The 17,577-nt window shown below is 43.2% G+C and overlaps 1 protein-coding gene across 1 annotated transcript; it reads right to left on the minus strand.

Annotated features, from left to right (window-relative positions):
• Positions 1-1,470: 1,470 nt before the first annotated feature.
• On the minus strand, positions 1,471-8,812 carry Eif2b2 (eukaryotic translation initiation factor 2B subunit beta). Its single transcript, XM_048449208.3, has 8 exons — positions 8,571-8,812; positions 8,339-8,459; positions 8,033-8,181; positions 6,536-6,699; positions 5,038-5,133; positions 4,327-4,464; positions 3,378-3,444; positions 1,471-1,968 (listed from the first exon to the last, which is right to left on the minus strand). The coding sequence occupies exons 1-8, from the start codon at positions 8,731-8,733 to the stop codon at positions 1,811-1,813; spliced, it is 1,056 nt and encodes a 351-aa protein (XP_048305165.3). The 5' UTR covers positions 8,734-8,812; the 3' UTR covers positions 1,471-1,810.
• Between the last annotated feature and the right edge of the window lie 8,765 nt (positions 8,813-17,577).

The raw sequence follows: 17,577 nt of genomic DNA on the forward strand, positions 1-17,577 counted from the left end.
TCTCACCACCACCCTGATGGAATACAAAGTGGACTCCTTACAGCTGCCTCCACTCTAAAGAGTACGTGAGGACGCCCGACAGGTGGTCCATCGTTTCCAGCCTAATGGGATCATGAACGGCTGCTGTGTTTGCCACCGACACACTCGGGAAGCCACACACCTATCATTTGGGAATGTGGATCAGGAATGACCAGATTCGAGTTTTCAGAAAAGCAAGAAATTGGAATTTGTTAAATGTGTTGCTCTCTGATTTTTGTTTTGCTTTTTCAAGATAGGGTCTCTCTGTGTACCCTTGGCTGTCCTAGAACTAGCTCTGTAGACCAGGCTGGCCTCAAACTCAGAGATCTGTCTGCCTCTGCCTCCTGAGTGCTGGGATTAAGGCTACCAACACCTGGCCTCTCTAGACTTTTTTAATTAAAGATTTATTTACATATGTATGTCTGCATGCATATCTGCACACCAGAAGACAGCATTAAATCTCATTACAGATGGTTGTGAGCCACCACGTGGGTACTGGAAACTGAACTCAGAACTTCTGGAAGAGCAGGCAGTTCTTTCAACCACGGAACCATCTCTCCAACCCCTCTCTAGACTTTTTAATACTGAGAACTTAGTCAAAGGCTGGAAAAACCAGCCTTTTGAAATGCTTTGGTTTCAACTGAAATGTTTTCCATCCACACACTGCTGTCTAGCTGCTTCAGAAGGAAGCCTCACCTGTAGTCCATATAGCATTGCTGTGAAAGCTTACCTATTTACCTCGCCTTCCTGCCACGCTGAACACAGTTGTGACGTCACAGCACTGCACTGTCCTTCCTGCCACGCTGAACACGGCTGTGACGTCACAGCACTGGTCTCCTTCCTGCCACGCTGAACACGGCTGTGACATCACAGCACTGGTCTCCTTCCTGCCACGCTGAACACGGCTGTGACGTCACAGCACTGGTCTCCTTCCTGCCACGCTGAACACGGCTGTGATGTCACAGCACTGCACTGTTCTTCCTGCCACACTGAACACGGGCTGTGACATCACAGCACTGCACTCTACCTTCCTGCCACGCCTAACATGGCTGTGACGTTACAGCACTAGGCTAATGGTTCTTGAGTCCCCATGTTTCTTCAAGTAATTCTGCAAGTGTAGGCTCCAAGCTGCCTCCCAGATTAATGAGCCCTCTTCCTCTTCTTACAGGGAAGCTTTGAACTGCTTCCCTTCCTCTCAAATTCTGATGCAGCCATCTAGAAGTGGGTCCCAAGATGGTGTATTTTAAGCTCCAAGATGCTAAAGTCTTGAAGCCATTACTGTAGATTACTAAAAGGTCGGAGCCCTTTCCAGTGTGCTATAAGGAAACGGAGCCCTTCTCTTTATACTTCTGTTTGAGGCTCCCCTCTAATCACAGCCTTCTCTCACACAGAAAGGGCTGCGCCACTGCTCTTTCAGTTCATTCAGAACTCTGGACAATAAACGAACTCCGGGAGTTTCCAGTAGCTTTTATTGGCACAGCCTAGGAAAAGGTCCGGAAGGCATTTCTGAGCAAACAGCAACCCAGCAAAGTCATGGTATGTGTAACACACCACAGACCCAGAAGGTTGGAGTTCCTGAAACAAACAGCGTGGTCACAAAGTGGCCCCAGAGTCAACAGGTAAGCCCCGCTGTTCAGGTAAGAACAGTCTTGGACACATGCGTCACTGGGGATGAGTAGGAAGGCAGGGAACACTGAGGTTTTCAGGCTGACTCCACTCCTCACTGCAGCAGCACTGCTGTGTCTCCAGCTCCTCTCTGGGTCTAAGCTGGTTCCGCTTAGGACAGGCGGTGTCAGAGGATATGGTCATCAGGGTGGTAGAGCTCGCTCATCAGCCGGTAGATGTAGGAGGGTGCGTTTCCTCCAATGTTGGAGATAAAGAGAGTAATGAGCTCAGGGGGCACGTAGTCAAACACAGGACAGTGAACGCTGACCTTCTCCAGAATGTCCCCTGCAAGACAATCACATGCTAGAGATGAAACTGAGGCCCCTACTCTACGTAGCACAGGTCTAAGTTCAATAATGCTGGCATGCTAGAAAGCTGTGGCAAAATCAAACTGGGCGAGACGACTCCCACCCCAGATTCTCATGTTTAACATTTTCCAATGGCTGAGTCAGGTGGACTGCAAGTGTGAGCACAGCCAGGGCTGCTGTCTCAAACCAAAACAAATTCCAACAGCAGTAAAACCAAGCTCTCGGCTGACTTTTCATAGCACTTGAAATAGATTTCAGACTTGGGACTGGAGCAATGGCTCATTGGTTAAGGGCACTAGCTGCTCTTCCAGAGGACCTGGGGTTGATCTCTGCCACCACATGGCAGCTCACAACCACTTGTAACTCCAGTTCCAAGGGATCCAATGTCCTTTTCCGGCTCTGAGGGCACCAGACTTCATGTAGTGCACAGATATACACGCAGGCAAAACACCCATATATAATTTTTTTTTTTTAAATTCAAGATTACAACCTTAAAGGCCCAGTCTTTCTCCACCAACCACACTAACTATAATTTGAACGACTCTCTCAGGCTGACAACAACCCAGTCATCTCCAACAGGCTAAACACACATGGATCTCATGCCTTGTACCATCCCTGGAAAGCTTCCCAAGTCTTCACAGGATAGTGTCCATTCATTGAGGACTCCAGCAATGTCCCCTCATTGAAATCCTTCACTAGTCTCAGGTATAGTCCTATCTTCATCGTGTTTCCTTCCTAAAGCATGCTGGGACCCAACATTTCCTTGCTGTCAGCTATCAGCTACAGTGGAAGGACAGCCTGTGGAAACAGGGCTCCAGCGTCTCCTTACTGTATTTCCTGGAATTAGATGGAGACTACATGACAGGCATTTCTTTTCTTTTCCTTAGTTTTTTGACATAGTATCTCATCCTGTATCTCTTGTTGGCCCTGGTCTCACTATATAGATAAGACTAGGATGGTCTTGAATTTGTGGTGATCCTCCTGCCTCAGCACCACGCCCCCAAGTGCTGAGATTTTAAGTGCCACCACATCCAGCTTTAAAAACTGTTTAAATGAAAGGATGAAATTATCCAATTTCCAAGAAGGGCCAGGACAACAGGCAGTATTCTGCTCTCACAGGATGTACACAACCGGCTGGCCTGCTGACAAGGCTGTGGGCTCACTGAGCAGAGTGGTCAGAGACGCAGGCCCCCTCCCCACAAACGGGCATATAGGCTAGAGGTGAGTTGGCAAGCATGAATATTTCAGATCTTGCTGCTTTAGGCAGCCAGTTCATCAAAAATGATTACTTACAGCAACTTAAGATGGTCCACACAACCAACCAAAACACACACACTCTCTCTCTCTCTCATACACACACACACACACACACACACACACCCATACCTTCTGTGAAAGGAAGGACTTCTTCAGGAGCCACAAACTTGTGAAATGAATCTTCTTCCCTGGGGAACTAGGAAAAATAAAAATTTTGTTTGTTTTGTTTTTTTGAGCCAGGGTTTCTCTATATAACCTGGCTGTCCTGGAATTTGCTTTGTAGACCAGGCTGGCCTCAAACTCAGAGAAATCTACCTGCATTTGCTTTCCAAGAGCTCGGATTAAAGGAGTGCGCCATCATTGCCCAGCTACACAAATATTTTTTTAAAAGAGATTCAGCAATTCCACTCAGAGAAATGTAGACAAGACGTAGAGAAATGCATGGCCCACAGAAATTTTATATCTAACTGCTTAGCACTATTTGTAGAAGCTAAAAGATAGAACTAACTCAGATACCTACCGATACATACATGGTTAGTTGGGGTCTGGAGAGATGGCCCAGTGGTTAAGAGCACTTATTATTCTTGCAGAGAACCTGGGTTTGATTCCCAGCACCCACACGCAGTTCAAAATCATCCTAATTCCCATTCCAGGGAATCCGAGGCCCTTTTCTGATCTCCCCGGGGAATAGACATGCATGTGGTGCGCAGAAATACATGCATGCAAAAACCTCATACACTTAGAAATTTTAAAAATGTAAATCTAAATAAATGGTAAATTAAACTGTGGTATGTTTTCATGCTGACCTCTAAGTAGGTTGCTCCCAAGCAAACAGTTTCTGTCACTATCAAATGACTCTTCATTTAACTACTGCTGATATTCAGGCTGCAGAGGACGGTGCTGAATGGATTCTATGATCCTAGTTTCAACGTACCTGGCATTTTCAGAAGTGTTTGGAGGCAACAGAATGTAGTGAGTGGTAACTGGACATAAGGGCCTTTCTCTGTCCCGTGTTATCCTAACATTATTGGCAATAGGTTATGATAGGTTGATGACCAGCTAGAGACAAACGGCGTACCTGTGGAGAGAGCTTGAACATGGGCGCGCACACGATGAGTGGGGTGGAGTGGTGTTTTGCTGCCAGTGCCAGAGTGTGAGTTCCCGCCACAGCCCTGAGGGAACCGTTTGCCAGGATAGTCTTTGTACCAATGATCACCTTTGGGAGGAGAGGAAACATGAGCCACGCTGAAGGAGAGTCCTAACAGGCCCTTTGGCTGCATTCAGGCCTCCACCTTAGCATCTGGAGGGCTCACAGGCCGCAGAGGGAAAGCAGCCTCCTAGGCTCAAGCCAAGACTACCAAGTTCTAGTTTTGCCAAACATGGCATGGGATGGGAAGCTGTAACACCTACGGTTCTTTCCCCATCTTTCTTGGAAATCTTTGGAGCACCTCCCAGAAACCAAGAGCCTGGTCATTTCCCACCCACCCTTGCCACACTCTTTGAGCCTAAGCGGGAACCCACAGCGAAGCCCCCCAGCTAACACTCATAGCTCAGTTCTACTCCATTCTTCTCAAAGCCTTAGCCATACTTAGAGGCTATTCTAATCGAGGACCAGTGACGTGGGTGAGAGCGAACAAGTCCAGCTGACAGTAATAAGCACCTAAGTGCACACTTTCAAGCAGTGCTAGAAACCTCCTCTCGCGTGGACCTCACAAGACAAGAAGAAGAAATCAGTACTCTATGAAGCAGAACTTCCTGAATTCATCTCAGTGACTCCAGTGCCGCCCACCTTGTTGACTCTTGACATAACTGCAAAAATGGCAGCATCGGTCATGACAGTTGTCTCGATGTTTTCTTTGGACAAATTGATGGCCATTTCATGACCCTGAAACAGGAGGGAGAGGCTGATACTAGGAGAGAGTAGTTAGTGAGGAGAGCTCTCAAATGTAACCGGAACTGGAAGACTCTGTGATCTATCTGTGGTGTGCACAGCCTGGTAAGCCATAGGGACGCTAATAAACAGAACAGCTGCAAAACTGGAAACACAACTGCTTACACAACCAAGCTGGCAAGAGGGCCCCCGACTTGTTTTACAACACTGGACATCCTTGTGCATTTCTTTCTTGAGACCTATTAACTTAAGGATTGAGTGAGATCAAATCAAACACCAGCCATCCCCAAGGTCATAAATGCCCTACTGACTCTTAGGAGACTCAGCAACACTAGGTTTTCTTAAACTAATACTTAAAAATATCTATAGCAACTTGAAAATCCTTAATAATCCCTTGGTTTTTGGTGGTTTTTATTTGTTTAGAGACAGGCTCTCACTATGTAGCTCTTGGCTGGCCTAGAATTCATTAATTAGACCAGACTAAGTTGGCCTCACAGTCACAGACAGTCACCTGCCTCTGTCTCCCCAGTGCTGGGACTAAAGACCTTGCTACTACAACTGATTTACTTTTTCTTTCTTCTTTTTTTTTTTTCTTTTGAGACAGGGTCTTTATGTAGCCCTGGCTGTCCTGGAAGAACTCACTCTGTAGACCAGGCTGTCCTTAAACTCACAGAGATCCATTTGCTTCTGCCTCCTGAGGGCTAGGATAAAGGTGTGCAACACTGAACCTGGAATGATTTACTTTCTTTTTCTGTATTTGTTTTTTGAGACAGGGTCTCTCTGTGTAGCTCTGGCTGTCCTGGAACTTGTTCTGTAGACCAGGCTGACCTTGAACTCACATAGATGCCTCTGTCTCCCGAGTACTGGGATTAATGGCATGCGCCACCACTGCCCAGCTATGATTTACTTTCTTCATGAATTGAGATTATGTTAATCAATTCACAGTTGGCTCAGACTCACCCCACCCCTCCTTTATTCTTTATTCCCTCTTTACCTTTCTTTTTTTCTTCTTTCTTTTTTTTGGGGGGGGGGGAGTCGGGTTTGAGACAGGGTTTCTCTGTAGCTTTGGAGCTTGTCCTGAAACTCCTCCTGTAGACCAGGCTGCCCTCAAACTCAGAGATCTGCCTGCTTCTGCCTACCGAGTGCACTATACCGCCTGGCTCCTCTTCACTCTTTCTTTTCTTTTCTTTTCTTTTCTTTTCTTTTTTGGTTTTTCAAGACAAGGTTTCTTTGTGGCTTTGGAGCCTGTTCTGGAACTAGCTCTTATAGATCAGAGTGGCTTCAAACTCACAGAGATCCACCTGACTCTGCTTCCCAAGTGCTGGGATTAAAGAAATGCGTCACAACCGCCCGCTCCTCTTCAACTTTTCTAAGCAACTCCAGTAACCCCTCTTACCTGACAGAAAGGAGAACACTCTGCAACGATGACATGGAACTTCCTCTTCCGGGCTGCCTCTTTAAGGAAGGCCTCCACTGTTCTGGAAAAGCCGATGGTCATGATCACCTCATTGGAGTGGATGTGCTCCAGAGCCTGGGCCGCAATGTTCTCCGTTGTGCCTTCTGCAAGAACAGTTTGCAAAGGGATGGAAACGGCCCTGCTTCATCCCAGATAGGCATGGTAATTTCAGAAAGGGCGCCTGCCCTTCTTATCTACTGCCCACCCGGCAGACCTGGTCACCAGAGTTCACAGGCTCAAACTGGAGCATCCCAACCTTTCAGAATCCGTACTCCTGCAGGGTCTTCTACCTCCACTCCTCAGCCTGCCCTGTCTCCCAGCAGCGCTCCTACTCATCCGCACACCTTGCTGTCTACACCAGCTCCCTGCAGCTGCTCTAGATAAGGTAAGGCCAGAAACGGCCATCTGGGAAATCCTAAAGTGCTACCTGGAGAGTAAACAGATCTGCCCTTAACAGAACTCTTCTTCCAAAAGGTGGCCACAGCACCTCCATTAGGGGGGTGGGGGCAAAAGAAAACAGAGGAGCCTCAGAGTGGAAGTTTGGGGCACAGATACTACTTAATTTATTTTATTTGTAAATCCTCCTTTAACAATTTTTTATCTTTAGTTATTTTTATTGCATGAATGTTCTGCCTGTATGTATGTCTGTTTGCCTTGTGTGTGCTGTCCTTGCAGAGATCAAAACAGGGCATTAGAGCCTCTGGAACAGGAGTTACAGGTGGCTGTTAGCCACTGTGTGGATGCTGGGAATTGAACCTGGGGATTCTACATGAGCCATCTTTCCAGCCCCTAGTTTATTAATCTTTGAAGAATTGACTATAACAACAATCTGCAAGTAAGGATGGAGGTGGGGTGTGTGTGTAAATTCACGGAGGGGTGGGTAAGATGGCTCAGTGGGTAAATGTGCTTGCTGGTCAACCCTGGAAACCTGAGTTCCATCCCTAGACTCCACATAAAGATGGGTGGAGAGAACTACAGAGTTGTCCTCTGACCTCCACATGAGCCATGGCACCCATGCGCTCCCTTCCCATTGAAGCACATAAACACAATAATAAGATTTTTTTTTTTTTGTAAAGACAGGGTGAAGTTTACTGAGGACTTCACCTTCTGTTTTTGAAACGCTGGGAATTAAACCAAGGGCTTCATGTATGATACTCTTCCACTGACCTACATCCCCAGCAAGTTCATTTGCTTTAAAATTAAAAATGACCTGCCCTAATAGAAATCTCCATCACAATCAACTTTTAAAGAGTGAGCCTGTCCTGAAAGATGGAGTTACTATGGTTCTGGTGTTTCCCATCCATTCCTACCAGATGAAGAACAAACTCTGGAAACCAGAGGACTGGTAATCTTGCCCGACTCTGTCAATGGACTATTTCTGGGGGCTTGTTTCCTTATCTACCTGCGACTTATCTTGTCCTCTTGGTGATCTCTTACCCAGCTCCACTAGCAGCTCATTAATGGCCTCAATGATGTTGGACTTTAGTGGGGCATAATGGAAGCTGAAATCTTCGCTCAGGCCACCGGATGTCAAGAGTTTGTGCAGGGACTCCTGCTGATCGCTCTCGTCAGTGCGCCCGTGCAGCCTAAGGAGGCAACAAGACCCAAAGGTGTGGGTGTGGGGAAGGGTTATGGGGGGGGGCAACCGGAGCAGCCCCAACAGAAGCTCCAGAGGGCATGGTGTTTTTAAAAAAATAAAAAGCCCTAGATCCCACCCAGACCCCACCCCGGCCTGAACCTGACCTGCCATACTCCTCCCGGATGATCTTGAGAACTCTCCTCACCATGTTACCCACGGTGGTCTCGGAGGGCTGCGCGGCCGTCATCCTCTTGCCTTCTCTGCGGATCAACTGCATCAGTTCCCCTGCAAAGCAAGAGGGACAGGATGAGCGGGGCAGGCGAACCGGGAGACCGGGAGAGTCTCAGCTTCAGAAGGGGAAAGAGGCAGAGCAGAGGGAGGCTGGGTCTGCCGCACCCGCGTTGCTCCAGCGGTGGTCCGTGATGAGCCGGCGCAGCAGCCCCAGGGTCTCCCGAGCCATGTCCTCCGAGCTGCGCTGCCCACCGCCTCGCTTCAGAGTCTCCACGAAGCCCTCTATCCTCCCGGACAACTCCGAGCCCTTCGCCGCGGCACCCGGCATGTTCACCACAATCCCCCAACCTGCCGAAACCTCGACTGCCAAACTACAGCGTTTCACTTCCAGGGCGAGAGAGATCGACTTCCGTTCAGGGAGGCGTGCTTGAGTTTAATCTCCGTAAGCCCGCCCACTAGCTGCTTGGACCAATCACAAACTGCTACAGCGAGCCGCCGGGAAGTGACGGCTGGAAGCGGCCTCTTGGGAGTCTGCGCGCTGATCGGGACTGCGGTACAGGCGCAAGCCAGTCCGGTTGCTATGGGAATAGCGAGCGGTGATCCCGCCCTGCGACCAGGAGGAGTAGCCTTCCTCTTTCCTGGCCCGGCGTCTGGGTTTCCTCCTGTTGTTGGGCTCCGAACGCCCAGAAAAGTGCTGTCAGAAGGCGTGGTGTGGTGTGCCTCTTTCAGATAGCTTCCATTCCCCACCAACATTAACTTTCTTTTCCCCCTTGGTGCAAGGAATTGAATTTAGGAACTAAGAGGTGCTAGATAAGCGCCCCACCATTAAGCTATCGTATCTATTCCTAGCGCTTTTGTTGTTGTTTGCCTTTGTATATCACCGGCCTAGGAAGCAGTCACTAAGAGCTAATAGGACACCAAAAATGGTAACCTCCGGAGTACATACAATGTAGTAAGGGCTCCGTTGAACACAAGCTTGCTAGGTATCGAGTGCTGTGTGTAAGATGACTTACGGCTACTCAGTGAGGTGGGTTCTCTTACCCTCAGTTCTACACATTGAGAAAGAGAATCTCAGTTTAAGCAGTTAGGGAAAAGGTAAGGCTGTGCTTAAAATCCAGGGTCATTGTCTGAGCCCAAAGTCTGTAATTAGAATCTCTTAAGATAAACTTCTCAAAGGTGAATCTTCCAAGCTTTTACGACTTTCCTTACAACAGACAAATTTTTTTTACAAAGAGATTATGTCAGTATCAAAATCATGCAAATATAGTACAAGAATTAGACTGTCATTTGCCAAAAAAACCCGCAACAAATTATTAATGCATACATTAAAAAGAGTAAGTACTTATAATCCCTAAATAGCATATTGTTTAATTTGCTTGTATTTGATGTATCTGAAAACAAACTCAGAACTTATGTCAGGATGTGTAAAAGCATAATGTAATTTTTACCGCTTTTCTGCTTCATTCAGTATAACATTACTAAAACTCATTCTTTCTTGCCCTGCTGCATAGTATTATACAGTGTGACTGTGCAAAAATCTAGCTACTCATTTTTCTTGAGACATCTTGGTTGTTTCCAGCCTGTGGGAAAGGGATAAATAAATCCAGCCTCTAAATACTCTTGTGCATATGTTCACATTACTATATTTGGAACATCACAAGTTGTATGAATATTTACCTTCCCAAATAAATCAAGTCTCCGCACTGGTCAAATGAGTGTGTGCTGCTCTAGCAACGTTTTACATGCTTGTCAACACATGATATTATTACCAAACATCTTTGTAGAAAGTAGACATAAAAAAGATACTTCTGCATCGTTTTAATGTGCATTTTCTTGCTTGCCAGTGATGCTCGTGGTTTTCCACATTTATCACCCCGCATTTTGCTCATTGTGATAGCTTGCATATCCAACCATATGCAAGTGTGTTCCTCAAAAGTTCGTTTGCTGAAGGCTCAGTGTTTAGTGTATTACTATTGGGAGGTGGTGTCTTGTCTGTGTGTATGTTTGTAGAGCACAGTGGGTCACAGTGGTGGATGTGTAGCATTTCTCAATTTAAGAAAGGGCATATGGGCACCTGATGCCCTTGATGGTTGTGAGCTGCCATGCTGGGAATCAACCCCAGTCTTCTGAAAGAACAGCCAGTGTTCTTTAACTGAGACATATCTACACATCTGTCCCAGTGACTTGCCCATACCATACAACTCTAGGCTCCATGTCTGATCTGAATGGAGTTTTCTGTCATCTTCATCCCAAAGTTCCTGATAGTAGGTATTTATCTTTTTCTAGTGAATTTGTGAGCTACATTTCTATGTTAAAGACATAAACTGCTTCACTGACACAAGGGTCACAATGCTGTGGGGAACCTTTGCCTCTATTTTCACACGCTTTTCAGAGAGCATTAGACACACGTTTCAACAGGACCATTTTGAAAGACTTTCCAAGGTCCATTCCTTCTCTCTGATTCTCATGGCCATGTTTACAAACTTTCCTTACTTTTACGTGTGTGTGTGTGTGTGTGTGTGTGTGTGTGTGTCAGCCAGAGGCTGACAATGGGGATCTCCCTTGGTCGCTCACAACCTTATTTTTGAGACTGGATGTCTCATTGATCTGGTTACTTGATCAATGAGCTCCAAGTATTCACCGGATCATCCTTACTACCTGCCCCCTCCTCAGCTCCGAGATTACATAGCTGCACTCTGGTGCCTAGCTTTCATGAGTTCTGGAGAGCCAGCTTGCAAGGCCTAATGCTTGCAAGGCAAGCGCTTTATCAAACGAGAGACTTCCTCAGCCCTGGAATTTATCTCAAACAAATAATCAGAAAGATCACAATAATTCACAATAATCTTTCCACTTTCACTTATAACACGAAAAGAAACAAAACTGGCAAAGACACTTGCCAAACAAGCCTGATGACCCGAGTTTGGTCACTGGAACACACAAAAGCGGGAGGAGAGAGCAGATTCCATAAAGTGACCATCTGATGTCCACATGCGTATTGTGGCATGTGCATGCCCCATACTCTACATTACCCACACACAAAATACAAATTAAGAGGTTAGTTTAGAACATTATTGTATATTCAATAGAATATTGTGTTTTAATAATGGAACCAGGAAGCATTAGTGGATAAAGCACTTGACACAGAGACAGATATTGGGGTTCAACCTGAAGATCATAAAAGCAAAGCAGCCAGCCACTGACTCTTACCTCTACTTCAGACCAAAAGTGAGCAAGATTCTGTCTCCACAAATCCTGAAGACTCCACACCCCACACTCCACACACTACCAAGTTCCTATCTATCCCCCCTTATATTCCTCTCTCTGCCCAGTCATAATGTTCCTGTCTCCACTTTCCTAGTGCTGGGATTAAAGGCATGTGACCCCAAGTGCTGGGATCACTGTTGTGTGGGCTTTGCTCTCTCATCTTCAGGCAAGCCTTATTCATTAAAACACAAATAATATACCACATTATTTCTCCTTTTTTTGTCTAAAATAAAAAATAAGGCTAAACTAATATAAGAAAAACTTATATACAATAAGTACAATAACTATATATAATATGCAGGCAATAAATACATCAACAATGTCTAGTCCATTTGCATTTGACAAATTCAGAGAAAATATTCCATATCTATCCTATTTTATGAGTCCAAAGTCTTGTACCTAATTTACTTTCTATCATAACTTGCTTTCTGTGTCTGGTAAACAAGGAAAGCTATAACTATAGCTATATACTCTTTAACCTCCTCGGAGACCCAAGAAGGAAATAATATTAACTGAGTAAACAAGAAGTATGAGCAAGCAACTTCCAAAAAATGTGAGAAATGACAGAAACAGCTGGCTGCCTGGACAGTGTCCCAAAGTTCCTCTGCAACATTGGGGCATCCATCTTCGGCCTACAGGCCAAGCATATCTGACAGACTTTTCTGTGACGCAGGATATTCTGAAGGGCTGTCCCTCCTTGTTTTGACAATGTTTGACAGTCACTTTCTTTTGCGTCCTGCCTCTCCAATTAGAACAGCATACTGTCAGTAGTTGAGGCAGGGGCATTTTCTTTCCCAGTGGCTTACTTTTGCCACAAAGAAAGTAAACAAAAGAAATGGAGTTTCTTCGATACCCATTATCTTCTCTGAAGTAGATTGGTGCTGCCAGGAGAAGACATGTCTCATTGTCATAAAAAGAGCCTATGTTATTAAAATATCTTAAATGTCATATTGTGTGAAGTGTTTGAAGATGGCCTGTCTATTTGAAATATGTCTCTGTTTGACCTTGAAAACATACCTAATGTGACTACAAATCCAATTATAATAATAGGTGATTAACTACTAACCTGCATTTCCTCATTATCCTAAACAGTTGGTAATAATCTTCAAGGACTAGAAATTAGCATCACATTGTTAAATGAGTTGTATAGATACAATACCTTGAACAAGAGTAGTCATGTATATGTACAACATGTTTTAGCAAAATTAATCTCAGATTTGTATCTAATCCATTGTAAAACATTTAAACCTAGTAGTTGCTTTTTAAAAGTAGAGTCAATAATTCCCCCCTTTTTATCTTATCATATCTATAGCCTCCCTTTTTTCTTTTCAGAGTTGAATCTACCTACCCTTTTGTCCTACCATATCCCCCATTTTTCTTTTCAAAACAAGAACCTTGAATTGAATTTCCTTTGTTTAGCTTTTTACACAACTTGTAACCAATCCCCCTAAACAATGACAAATATCTATAACCCAATGAAAGACCAAAACTCACCCACCCCACCTCTTGGGAATGCGGGTGCTGTGTTCTTAAACTTACTTCCTGTTGTCTGGGGGTGATGGCATTTTTAAGGGATCCTGAAAAGAAAAAATTGGGTTAATTGTCAAGTCCTGGGAGAGGAGACTGTTTCATTTGTTGTCCAGTCTCTGCATAATGGGAAAGCGCAGGGTTTGTCTCTGGCTAGAGTAGTCTGTTAGGCTGGATCATCTCAGCTAGCCACCTCGAAATTGTTCTGAGCAGTTTATAGCCCAAAGCTGATCTTTAGGTTATGTTTTTCAGCTTAGTCAGGAATCATCCTTGTGGGGCTCCACCCTCCTTTTGGAGACTTCAAAGGCCATTATTAGGCTCATGGTTCACAGCAGAAAACTGATAGAGACTCAAAGTCAAAATCATGTAAAGAAAGGTATCGTCTGGTGTAAACTCAGCAGTTTCAATATGTAAAACAACTCTTTTGGCATATTGTGAGTTGGTTACTATATTGAGATGTTCTTTAAAATTCCTTAGTACCATGAGAATAGCATATAATTCTGACTTTTGAACAGAATCATAAGAGTTTTGTTCCACTTTGCTTAAATCTTCTGATTTGTAGCCTGCCTTTCCCAATTTAATTGCATCAGTATAGAATGTAGGGGCTCCAATTATTGATGTGCCAAGTACAATGCAACGGAGGATCCAATTAGCTCTCTTTATAAGTTCATTTCTCTTGCTTTTTGGATAGTTGTTAATCTCTACCAAAAATTACTACAACCTCTGTGCCAGGGTTCACTTTCTTCCCATAATTTTTCAACTTCATTATTATTAAAAGGTACTATAATTTCTGCTGGGTCTATTTGTGTTAATTGACAAAATCTCAATTTTCCTTTTAAAATTAACTCAGAGACCTTTTCTACATAAGTTTTTATTTTTTTTACTCAGTTTAGGTGGTAAAAGGATGCATTCTAAGACAATATATTCCCTCTATATTTCTATAGTTTGGAGGGTAGTATGACAAGAATACAGTTAAGATTCAGATCCATACAATCCATGTGTGCTTTCTCTAATTTTTCTTCAATCAAAGCCAATTCTCTCTCAGCTTTAGCTGATAATTCTCTGGGACTATTTAAGCCCTTGTCACCATCTAAGGTTTCATTTAAATTAATCAGTTCACCATGTTTTATTCCAATAGTGCTCCATAGATGGGAAATGTCTCCTAGAAATCTTTGGAAGTCATTAAGAGTCTGCAATCGATCTCTCCTAATTTGCACCTTTTGAGGTCTAATTTTCTGTGAATTTATTTTATAGATTAAATAATTAATAAAATCTCCTGTTAGTATTTTTTTTTCAGGAGCAATTTGTAATCCCTGTCAAGGTGAAATTTTCTTTGTTTCTTCAAACATCCTAAAGTGAATCAGACAGTAAAATGTCATTCATGTAATGATAAACTATAGATTGAGGAAATTACTTATGTATTATTTCCAGTGGCTTACTTACAAAATAATGGCACAGGGTGGGGCTATTTAACATTCCCTTGTGGGAGAATCTTCCATTGATATCTCTTAGCAGGCTGAGAATTATTATAAATAGGCACTGTGAAGGCAAATTTTTCTCTGTCTTTTTCTTGCAACGGTACACCGAAGAAACAATCTTTAATATTAATAACTATAAGAGGCCATCTGTTAGGCAATAGAGAAGGGAGAGGCATTCCAGACTGTAGAGAGCCCATTGGCTGAATCACCTTATTAGCAGCTCTTAGATCTGTTAGCATTCTTCATTTTTCCAGATTTCTTTTTATCAGCAAATACAGGAGAATTCCAAGGGCTGGATGATTCTTCAATATGCTGAGCATTTATTTACTTCTGCACCAGCTGTTCTAAAGTCTGCAGTTTCTCTGATGTTGAAGGCCATTGCTTAAATTAACTCTTACAGGTTTGTCTGTCAACCATTTAAGGTAGGGCTGTTGGTATCTTTGAAATATCAGAAGCTATTGTGCCCTGTTCTTGTACAACCTGAGTGGTCAGTGACTATTTATATAATATCTTGTAATATTTTTCCAGAAATAAATGTTAATTTATGATCTGTTTCTAAAATTAGGGGAATATTAATCTGAGTATTCCATTGTTATAACAAATCATGGACTCACAAATTCAATGCTATGTTAGCCACATATGGTTTTAATATTCCTCTCTGTCCTTCTGGCCCTATACATTCAACACATCTCACACTCTACTTTGCCTGAGATAAAGTTCCAGTTCCTAAAAACTGAACATTTACATCCTGAAAAGGCCAATTTGGATGCCAAGATTCTGATGAAATTGTTGTTACAACTGCATCTGTGTCTACCATATCTTCACTGACAATGTCATTTATTTGTATTTTTAATTTTGGTCTTTGCTCATTTATGGAAGTTTGCCAAAGTATTCAATTTATGGTTTCCGCTGAATTTTTTGTTCTCTCTTCTATAGCTGTTCTATTATCTAGAGCAGTATGGTTTCTTACAATAGGCATTAGGTTCTCTTTGCTTTGTTTTTTGAGTTAAGGTTTTTCTGTGTGGTAGTCATAGCTGTCCTAGAACTAGCTCCTGTAGACCAGGCTGGCCTCAAATTCACAGAGATCCACCTGCTTCTGTCTCCCAGTTGCTATATTAAAGGCCTGCATCACCACCACCCAGCTGGCATTAGTTTCTTTAATTCCTCTGAGAAGGGGTTTCCTCTACTATGGCAGGAAATGCCTGAACTAATTTGGCATAGAGGCCTGCAAAAGGCCCTCATGGACTTTCCCGATGGCAAAGGATTACCTTGAATATCCCTTGCTGACCTATATTCATTAGTCCAATGCCTGCCTTTGCCACACCTGAATAATCCAGAAAGGAGGGGTGTTCTAAATAGATTATTCTTAGAAAAAACATTGTTTCTAGGAATACCCTGTTTACAGTCCCTTTTAAGGTGACCTTGTTTGCCATGATTGAAACAGTTGGCATTTCTATTTTTCTTCAAACTGCTGGAAATCACCTCTCCTATCCATTTATCATCATGGTCATGAGATTCAATATTAATTGTATCAAGGTGCTGACCTTGCCATTAATGGCCTAATGATCCTTTTGCATTGAGAATTAGCATTTTCAAAAACCAGAGATTCAATTATTATTTGTCTAGCTTCTGAATTTGGTATCATTCTATTTACTGCTGAAGTCAATCTTTATAAGAAATCCGTAAAGGTGTCCTTTGGGCCATGTATAATGAATCAGTTTTCATTCCTATTTCTCCAGTTCTGTCCCAAGGATTCAAAACTTCTGTGTGGCATAAATCCAGGGTGTGGTCATCATATACATATGGCCTTTCTATAGTCACATAATTTCCTTCTTCAAGAATTTGATCTTGGGAGATTTTCATACCTCTAGCTTTACTCTGTTGTTCAATAATCTTAGCTTCTTCTCCGAACCACATACTCCATTGAAATTGTGGACCAGGCTCTAAAATACCTTTAGTTAAATCTAACCAGTCTTTAGGGATAATTCTATTACAAACTGACCACGAGTTTAACATTTGTTTCACTAAGAGTGAATGCATGCCATATGAGACTATTGCTTCCTTGAATCTCCTTAAGTCTAGCATTGGCACAGGAAACCAGTTAGCTGTAACAGAGCGTCTGCCTTTTAGCCATTCCTGTAAGGTTACTGGATATACTAAGGTTGGTTGTCTGAAAACCTTAGGCTATTCCTCTCTATTCTTATAATGCAATGCTGAAATTGCTTCCCTATGAAATTCCTCTGTCTGGATTTGAATATCTATGTGATCTATTTTATTAAGTTTTTCTAAGGCTTGTATCTTAGTACTCAGATTAACCAACTTTTTTAGTGATAAAACAAAAATGATAATACCGATAATATTTACAATTGACATTACATAACTCTCATTTAAATTAGATATCCTCGGGCTGGAGAGATGGCTCAGAGGTTAAGAGCACTGAATTGCTCTTCCAGAGGTCCTGAGTTCAATTCCCAGCAATCACATGGTGGCTCACAGCCATCTGTAATGAGATCTGGTGCCCTCTTCTGGCCAGCAAGCATACAGACAGAGAGAAAACTGTATACATATAAATCTAAAAAAAAAAAAAGAAATAAAAACCAATAAATAAATAAATAAATTAGATATCCTCTCATTTAATTGTTCCATTTTCAAACTGTCTAGCATATTATCATACAGGGACCCAAACCCTCCATTGTAATGATTTTTACCATTTTTTAATGTGGGTAAAAAACTCTCTTTTAACTTATTTCTCCCTTTAAGAATTCCCAATTGTCTAAATAAATCAACCAGCACTATTGATGAAGATGTGAGACTGACTGCTGCTGCACAGAACAGTAAAAGTCTGACTGGATTTCAAGGCAGCTGCCTAGTTTGGCAGCAGCCCGAGAAGGGGATTCAGGGAG

The sequence above is a fragment of the Myodes glareolus genome, chromosome 11 (genome assembly GCF_982192425.1).
Source record: "Myodes glareolus chromosome 11, mMyoGla1.1, whole genome shotgun sequence".
NCBI classification, from domain to species: domain Eukaryota; kingdom Metazoa; phylum Chordata; class Mammalia; order Rodentia; family Cricetidae; genus Myodes; species Myodes glareolus.

Excerpts from the sequence above, each read along its gene's own strand:
- Eif2b2 (XM_048449208.3), bottom strand. The coding sequence starts at position 8,733 with ATGCCGGGTGCCGCGGCGAAGGGCTCGGAGTTGTCCGGGAGGATAGAG. Across the intron at positions 8,460-8,570 it reads CCACCGCTGGAGCAACGCGG|GGGAACTGATGCAGTTGATC; the intron begins GTGCGGCAGACC and ends CTTGCTTTGCAG. Across the intron at positions 5,134-6,535 it reads AGTGTTCTCCTTTCTGTCAG|GGTCATGAAATGGCCATCAA; the intron begins GTAAGAGGGGTT and ends CTCCTGTTTCAG.